Source organism: Arachis ipaensis, chromosome B08 (assembly GCF_000816755.2).
Source record: "Arachis ipaensis cultivar K30076 chromosome B08, Araip1.1, whole genome shotgun sequence".
Taxonomy (NCBI): domain Eukaryota; kingdom Viridiplantae; phylum Streptophyta; class Magnoliopsida; order Fabales; family Fabaceae; genus Arachis; species Arachis ipaensis.
Window position 1 is genome coordinate 119,856,508 of NC_029792.2, and position 8,483 is coordinate 119,864,990.

The following is an 8,483-nucleotide window of genomic DNA, read 5'->3' on the forward strand; positions in this document are numbered from 1 at the left end:
TTGGGTGTGTTTGGGTTTCACGTTGGGGAATAGAAAAGCTCGTTTGAGCGTCTTAAACGTCCCATTGTTATGTTTGGCAACTTTTTGGAATCCCTAACCCAGAAGTACTTTCACCTCTGAAGGTACGTTCACGTGAAGCTAAATATTCTAGCTTCTGCGTTCACGTTGGGAAGGTTAATTACCGTTGGAGGAATTAAGTAAGAAATTTATTCCATATCTACCAACTGTACCCTTCATTTCTTCTATAAAAAGGATGCACATAACCACATAATTTCACAGTAGTTCTTTGTATGTTCTTCGTTACAGATTTTTTTTTTCCAGATTTATTTTCATCACGGCCAAGGTAAAGATTTTAATTTTTTTTTTTATTATTTTTAGTTCTTTCTTTCATATTTTGATTTTTATGTTTATTATTGTATTTTTTATTTATATGATAAACATTTTTTCCTCAGGTTTATATCACTGTTTCAATTATTAATTATCCGGGTATATTATAGATGGACGGAAAAAATTATTTAAAAAAATCTACCGTAGGAATTACCGTTGGAATATACCGACGATAATGCCTCAGCTAATTTTCCAAAAAACTTAGAAAATATTTCCGTCGGACGATAAGGGAGCGCGAAGCCGTATGCTTTGGCGTCAATGTTACTGTCAGAAAATTTAATTTTCGACGGTAAGTTACAATAGATTTCATTTTTTTATATCCATATTCTGTCATTAAATTCGACGCAAATTACCGTCGGATACATAAAAGCCGATGATAATTTATTATTGGCAAAGTTTATTCCATCGGATAAGTTCCGACATAAAATTTGGCAATAAACGTAGTGTATTTCGGATTTTATTCGTTTTTTTAACGGTATCAATATTTTTTTGTAGTGAACAGTATTCACTTCATTTAGGTTGAAAATTTTTGTGTTGCTACTAACAAATTTGGGTGTGTTTGGGGTTCACGCTGGGGAATAGAAAAGCTCGTTTGAGCGTCTTGAACGTCCCATTGTTATGTTTGGTAACTTTTTGGAATCCCTAACTCAGAAGTGCTTTTACCTTTGAAGGTAGTGAAGCTAAAAATTCTAGCTTCTGCGTTCACGTTGGTAAGGTTAATTACCGTTGGAGGAATTAGGTAAGAAATTTATTACATATCTACTAACTGTACCCTTCATTTCTTCTATAAAAAAGATGCACATAACTACATAATTTCACAGTAGTTCTCTGTATGTTCTTTGTTTTAGATTTTTTTTCTAGATTTGTTTTCATCACTGCCAAAGTAAAGATTTTAATTTTTTATTATTTTTAGTTCTTTCTTTTATATTTTGATTTTTATATTTTTTATTTATATAATAAATATTTTTGATATTATTTTTTTAGTGTTTAGTGTTTTTTTTATGATATTTTATTATTTTTTATTTATATAAATTCTTTTTTTCTATCCTTTACTGTACTATATTTATGTTGTGTATAAAATTTTTTATTTTTTTATTTGATTTTATTCATATGAATTTTATTTACTTTTTTTTATAATTTTTTGTTCATATAATATATGTTGTTGGTTGTAATTATTATATACTATGTTTGTATGGATTTTTTTTGTTTTTGTTTTTTATTTTTATTGTACTTTTTACTGTACTGTATTTTTGTTTTTATTATATACTAATTAAAAGTAACAAAAGAGTCATAAATAATAAAAATTTATAGTTCAAAATGATACTAAATTAAAGAATACTAACGGCACTAAAATAAATTATAAAATATTTTCTTTTTGTTTAACATTATAAAATGTATAGTACTCTCTTTTATATTTTTATTTCTTATTGTTTTTTAGTTCATATGAATTTTTTTTATTATTTACTGTTCAATATTAAATTAACATTCTCACGTTATTACTTGAAATTTAAAAAAAGGTAACATATTTGATTAAATATTCTTATATATATCTAAAATTTATATTTTTTTTAATAAAATAATGAGTAACAATGAATCTCTAAAGACAAAAGCAGCATGAGATATGGAGACTACTAAACAATTTATCCAAGCATGTTTAGATCAAGTTGCTAAACAACAACTTAATGGAACCACTCTTATAAAAAAAAGTTGAAAAGATACTTTGTCTCAATTTAATGAAAAAACTAGAAAATAATATAATAAGATTCAATTAAAAAATAAGTGGGACAATCTTAAGAAGGAATGGTCAGCATGGTACAAACTTTTTGGCAAAGAAACTAGTTTAGGATGGAATTATACTAAACATACCGTTGATGTACCAAATGAATGGTGGGAGAGAAAACAATTGGTACGTAGTAACTTATTAGTAAAGCAAAAATTTTAACTTTAATTTTAGTAATAAGTCTTGTGTTGATTAGTTGTATACATGCAAGAAAATCCCTTATATGAAAAATTCAGAAATAAAGGAATTCCTTTTAAAGATGAGTTAACTATATTATTTAAAGATGTTATGGCCGATGCTTGGGCTCCCTCATCTGGGATGTTACCTAGTGGCATAGAAGAAGATAGGGATAGATATCGATCATACTTTGAGGAAGGTCATGTTGATATAGAAGAAGGTTCTGGAGATAGTGAAGAATGTATAGGTGCTAGTGTGGGAGTTAGTTCTGAATTTCAACACATAAATCTTAGCTCTTCTCAAGAAAATAATAGTCAAAAGAGTACGGAAAAAAGAAAGAGAGATGTAGTTTGTGAAACAACAAAAAAGAAGAAAAATTTTAAAGTCCCTGCCTCAAAGCAAATTGCAGATGCAATAAATAGAATTGCCTGCATCTGAATCACGCTCAACTATTGTGTCCGCATTTCTAGTACCCGGTGCATCTATTGGGGAAGTAATGGCTGAGATTCAAAAGATAGAAATGATCACTAGTGATCCTAATTTTCATAGAAGTTGTTGTCAACTAATGATGTTTAAACCGCTAGAGAAATGTTTGTATCCTTAAAAGGATATGAGCAAAGATTGTTGGATTGGCTCAAACATGCAGCATATAATCCACTACCATTCATGCAAAAAAAATTTTTTTTTGTGATTTCATGCAAAACTAATTAAGTTATTATTGTACTCCATTTTAATTTGTCCATAAATTTTTTGTTATGCTAAGATAAGACAATAGAAAAATTTGTGTGTTGCTTATTTATCATTTTATAATATAATGTTTGTGGTACTTAATTATTGTTCTTAATATACATAATTTATTTCTTAGCTTGGTATTGATAAGAATTTATTTATATTTTTATGTAGGACTTAATTTTTGTTAATTAATTTGAAATGAACATGGAGTATTTATTTGAAGAGTATAAAAAGGAACAACATGAAGAATTAAAATTACTTTTCATTATACAAGAAAAAACAAATAAAATTGAAAATATTTCTGCATTAATTGGTCAATATGCAGTCAATTATTTATGCAAAAAATCATGCAGAACTAGTGAACAAACAGATTATTTATGGGTGCAAGAAATTTTATGTGACCATAGAATTCGTTGTTATGAAATATTTCGGATGGAAAAACATGTTTTTCAATGTTGTCAGGAAATGGTTGCAATGTTCTTAAATACGGTTGGTCATGGGGTGTGTAATAGGATGATACAAAAAATATTTCAACATTTTGAAAAGACAGTAAGTAGACATTTTCATGAGATATTGGTTGCTTGTTTGAGATTATCTATTAAATATATTAAGCCATCGGATCCTAAGTTTTAGAATGTTCATAGTAAAATAAAAAATGACAAATTGGCCATTTTTTAAAAATACTATAGGAGCAATTAATGGTACTCATATCCTATGTGTAGTTAGCCCAAGTGACCAACCCAAATTTATTGGAAAAAAAAAGGATATCCAACACAAAATATAATGGCTTTGTGTGATTGGAACATGTGCTTTATTTTTCTTTACCTAGATGGGAAGGCATTGCGCATGATGCTCGTGTATTTGATAATGTTATTACAACTCCTACTATGAATTTTTTGCATCCACCTCCATGTTAATTTTTATTATTTTCTTACAAATAAACTATATTTACTTGGTTATCATGTAACTAATTTTTTTCCTCGTTAAGTAAATATTATTTGGTAGATGCCGGTTATCCAATACCGAAAGGATATATTGGTCCTATCATCTTGCAGATTTTAGGCGTTTGGATTTACAAATCATAATGAATTATTTATTTATTATCACTCAAGTTTAAGATGCATAATAGAAAAGACTTTTGGAGTGTGAAAAAATAGATTTGCTATCTTGCGACACATGCCCAAGTTTAAAATTGAAACTCAAGTGCAGATAGTGTGTGCAACAATGGCTATTCATAATTTTATTAGAAGACATTCTAAAACAGATACTGAGTTTAATCAATATGAACATACAAACATTTTTGATGGAGAATATAATAGTTATGTTGGTGAAAGCTCAGATCAAACTCTAACCATTAGCTCTTTTGCAGAAATGGACCGTATTCGAGATTCGATTAGAGATCAAATTATTAATCACATGCAGTAGAAATAATAGTGTTCTTATGTACTAATTTTGTATAAGATATTATTTTTTATATATTTCATTAGTGTTTTCATCTAAAAGCGATTTTGAGTAGTATAATCCAAACAATATTTATTTTATTATAATCCATTTTGATATAAAGATTGCCAAATATAAATCACGTTAACACAAACTTACTTTTCAAAAAAAAACTTTTCATTAAAATCAAATTTACAAAATTAATTCTATGCAAACTCCTATTTGCAAACGGTAATTCAAACACACACTTTATATTCATAGGATGAACTGCAATTTTTACTTAAGAATAACTAAAAATTAAAAGTAATCTTAATATTATTTTCTAAGAGGATGGTGTTAATAATACGAAGGTGTTTGTTATGGTGCCTAAAAAATATTGCCTAATTACTAAAATAGATAAAATAATTAATTCTAAATTTAAAAGTATAAAAGTTAAAAATTTTTAAATATTTTAAAGTTACTATAAAAAGTAATTTAGACAAAAATTAGACACCAAACAAAAGACACCATAGAATTGGCCTAATATAAAATCATGGCTAGTAATCTTGTCTAGACAGCTCTGCTCACAATTTCCATCTTGTGCAAATCTGAAGATCAAAGCAGGCTTTGGATTTTTCTTTATTTGTCCCATTGGAAGAGAATATGTCTACAATTACTTGAATTCAGTGTGCAGCTGCATAGGCAATCATGAATCCCAGTAAAAAACGCAACATGTAGATTTCGATGATAATATGCACGCATCATGCATGAATAAGGATATATATATAAAAGGTAAGTTAAATTTGATATCAAATTTAAATTGACTCTTAAAATTTTAATTAACTTGAATTTGACTTTTAAATTTATAATCATAATTCGTATTATTAATATTTAAGTTCATCTCCATTAATAATATGTTAATTTAACATCCTAACTTGCTACACTAAATAAAACCTTTAAAATATATTTTTATTTTATTAGTGATTATCATAAAATAAAATACGTTTTAAATTTAATTTGTATAAAACGACGTTATTTTATTGATGATTGAATGTTAAATAAAATGATATTAATTTATTTTATCTAATATAATAAATTAACATATTAAATCAATACGTCATTAATAAAAAAAATTTAAAAAATAATATAAATTATAACTATAAATTTTTAAATTTAATTTAAATTAACTGGTGAACATTGTCCATTAGCATCTTGTCCAACAGCCAAAGGCATTGTGGTTGATGGTTGCCCAACACACTAAGTAATTGGTTCTTATTATCACTGTAATAATGTGACCCTTAATTGTTTCTATTCACAGCAACAATAGCACTCAAATTATGTAATGAAACTTGCAAATTAAGTCAATGTAATATATAGTAAGCTGAACAGAATCTATTGTGCAAAGGAAATATAGTTGGTGTTATATATTGTTTGCTAGTCTCAATGTTAAAATGACTCTCAATTTGTTCATGGAGAAGGGAATGTATGATAAAGGAATAAGGACTAAACAAATGAGGCTTCTCATTTCTGAATAATACATACAATTAAAGTTTAAGAGGATGCAGTAATTAGTTTAGCGGATTTGCTAGGTATAATGGTTTTTGTGAACAATGAGTTTTAAATTTGGCCCAATAAAGTAAAAATACACTGCACACCTAAATTATTCATCTAAATTTTAATATTAGGATAACCATCCGTACACCTAGTTAATTAAACATCCGATATATCCATTATTCGCATTATTTAATATTTTTATTATCTATCTATACTTTTCTTACTTAAAAACACGAGATAGAAATCAAAGTAAATTAAGCTGCATAAGCATAATTCTGTTGTGCTATTTCCTGCGCCACATTCATCCCCTCTTATCCTCCTCAGTTCATCCAGAAACATCTTCGTCTGTAGCATTACGTAAGGAGACACGTGGCGTCTTAAAACTTCATGCATTGCATGCACTCACTAACGTGTCTATCTCATCTTATCATTCTTCATTTTTTATTAAAATCTAACTAACTCAATCCGGCACACGTCATCATCACACGTGTCAAAATATGAAATTAACATTTTACAGTAATATTTTGACACGTGCACTTAAAATCATTATATATTATTTATCATGATTATTAATTTATATTCGAAAGAGAAGATACTCATTTTGAAGGAATCCGTTTAGAAAGGAAAATTGTGTGTTTGTTGATTGAGAAAGTAACAGAAAATGGCTACTGCTGAGGAACCAATTCTCTCTAGGATTGAGCGCTTGGATAATATGGTGATTAGTGATTCATCTTAATTCCTTTATTTAATTTTACTTAGGTTTTATTGCATGTCAAACAAAAGAATTCTTAATTGATCAAATGAATTTTCTATGTAATTATTAATGTAAAAATGAGTACAGTTGAGGCAATTGGAGGAAATAAGAGGGTGCAACCGATCATCAAAGAGCTCGTGTGCGTCGACTCCAACAAGCGCAAGTGATGGACGAATCTCGTCCCTTGATTTCTCCCCTAAGAGCTTAGAGAAGCATTGCCGTCCGATTGAGAACGTCATCATGGAGGCCGAAGCCAAAGGCACGTTGATTCAGAGACTCAGCCACGTGGAGGACCGTGTCTTGAAGGTAATAATTCATAGGTGAACATTCATGTCTTATTATCTTTACCTCAAGTTTTGAGGGTGAAGTTGAAAGTTAAAAATCTCGTATAATTATTTAGTCAAATTTATTAAATTATTTTAATAATTTTTGATAATTTTTAAGTAATAAGCATAAAAGTTTTTATTTAACTAATAACTCTACTTATGATTAATTTTGTAACATAAAAATTGAAAAATTGATTTCTAATATTTAAAAATAGGGATTAAATAAATTAAAGGATTAATTTGTCTGAAAAAATTAATTGATAGATATTGATGAAGGTATGAATTTGTGTAGAATATATATATATTTTACAATTTTCTTAATTAAATTTTTATTATTGTTTTTATTTATTGTGCTCTCTGTCTTTTCTTAAATGTTGAGAATGTGAAACTAAAGAAAAACTATTTCTTATCTAAATTCTTCGAAGTAGATAGTTATTTGAAAGAAAACGAATTTCTTTCAACAAGACAATAATTTATTTCTTTTTTTTTTATTGAACTAAAGCTTTGCTTGCAGTTGGAGGATGAATGGGAAGCGGAAAGGAAAATGGAACAAGAGAAAAAGATGAAGCAGCCAAAAAAGAAGAAGGGTTTCAAACAACTAATGCAACAATGTCTCAATGTTAGAGGGAAACATGATAAGAAGCAAGAAGGATCAATATAATAATATCCTGTGTCTATAATAATTCTGTGTGTGTGTCGATATACCTTTTTGGTCTCCTTAATTTCTTTTTTTTTTTTTTTTCTTGGAATGCTCAAGAGTAATCATGCATGGCAGCTTGAGATTCTGATCGATTATTGAATTCAGTTTTGATGAGTTGTCATTAATAAATGATCATTGTATAATGGTTTTTAACTTTTTTTTATATAATATATTATTATTATCTCCAAAAACTCCAAATACAATCTCACTTTTTCGTAAACCAAATGACGCAATTTGTTGTGCTAGTAATCTCAGCTAAAAATTTCGAGTGAAATTTATATCCATAGTAGATTATGGAGAATCTCTGTTAATTAATTGGTGAGGCCTCTGGTGTTCCAATAAGTAGTGGTTAAATATGATTAAAGGTTGAGTGGTTATTTAATAGATGATACCTTATAAGTAGATTTATTATCATTTATTCAAGAAAAATATGAATTGTAAATAGAGAAGTGAAGTTTATTGCTGTGATAAAAGGAAAAATGTAATATAAAAAATTGTTTTTTATGGGTTTTTGTAGTGATCATTAATTAAATTAGAATGAAAAATAAAAAAATTTATGTATGATGAGCAAAAAGAAAAACAAAAATTCTTGTAATTTTTTGTTCAAAAAGAAAAACAACGAGATACGATGATAATGAAAACGAGATAGGATGA

General features: G+C 27.7%; 1 protein-coding gene across 4 annotated transcripts; it reads left to right on the plus strand.

The window, feature by feature from the left end:
- Positions 6,619-8,020, plus strand: LOC107612483. Of its 4 annotated transcripts, none has more exons than XM_016314175.2 (3): positions 6,619-6,764; positions 6,891-7,109; positions 7,632-8,020. In XM_016314175.2, exons 1-3 carry the CDS (start codon positions 6,711-6,713, stop codon positions 7,788-7,790), a joined length of 432 nt encoding a protein of 143 aa, XP_016169661.1. In that variant the 5' UTR covers positions 6,619-6,710; the 3' UTR covers positions 7,791-8,020. The 4 variants fall into 4 exon arrangements, with proteins under 4 accessions (XP_016169661.1, XP_016169662.1, XP_020965538.1 ...); XM_016314176.2 differs by having other exon boundaries at positions 7,644-8,020; XM_021109879.1 differs by having other exon boundaries at positions 6,891-7,123; positions 7,632-7,724.

Excerpts from the sequence above, each read along its gene's own strand:
- LOC107612483 (XM_016314175.2), top strand. The coding sequence starts at position 6,711 with ATGGCTACTGCTGAGGAACCAATTCTCTCTAGGATTGAGCGCTTGGAT. Across the intron at positions 6,765-6,890 it reads TTGAGCGCTTGGATAATATG|TTGAGGCAATTGGAGGAAAT; the intron begins GTGATTAGTGAT and ends AAATGAGTACAG. Across the intron at positions 7,110-7,631 it reads TGGAGGACCGTGTCTTGAAG|CTTTGCTTGCAGTTGGAGGA; the intron begins GTAATAATTCAT and ends ATTGAACTAAAG.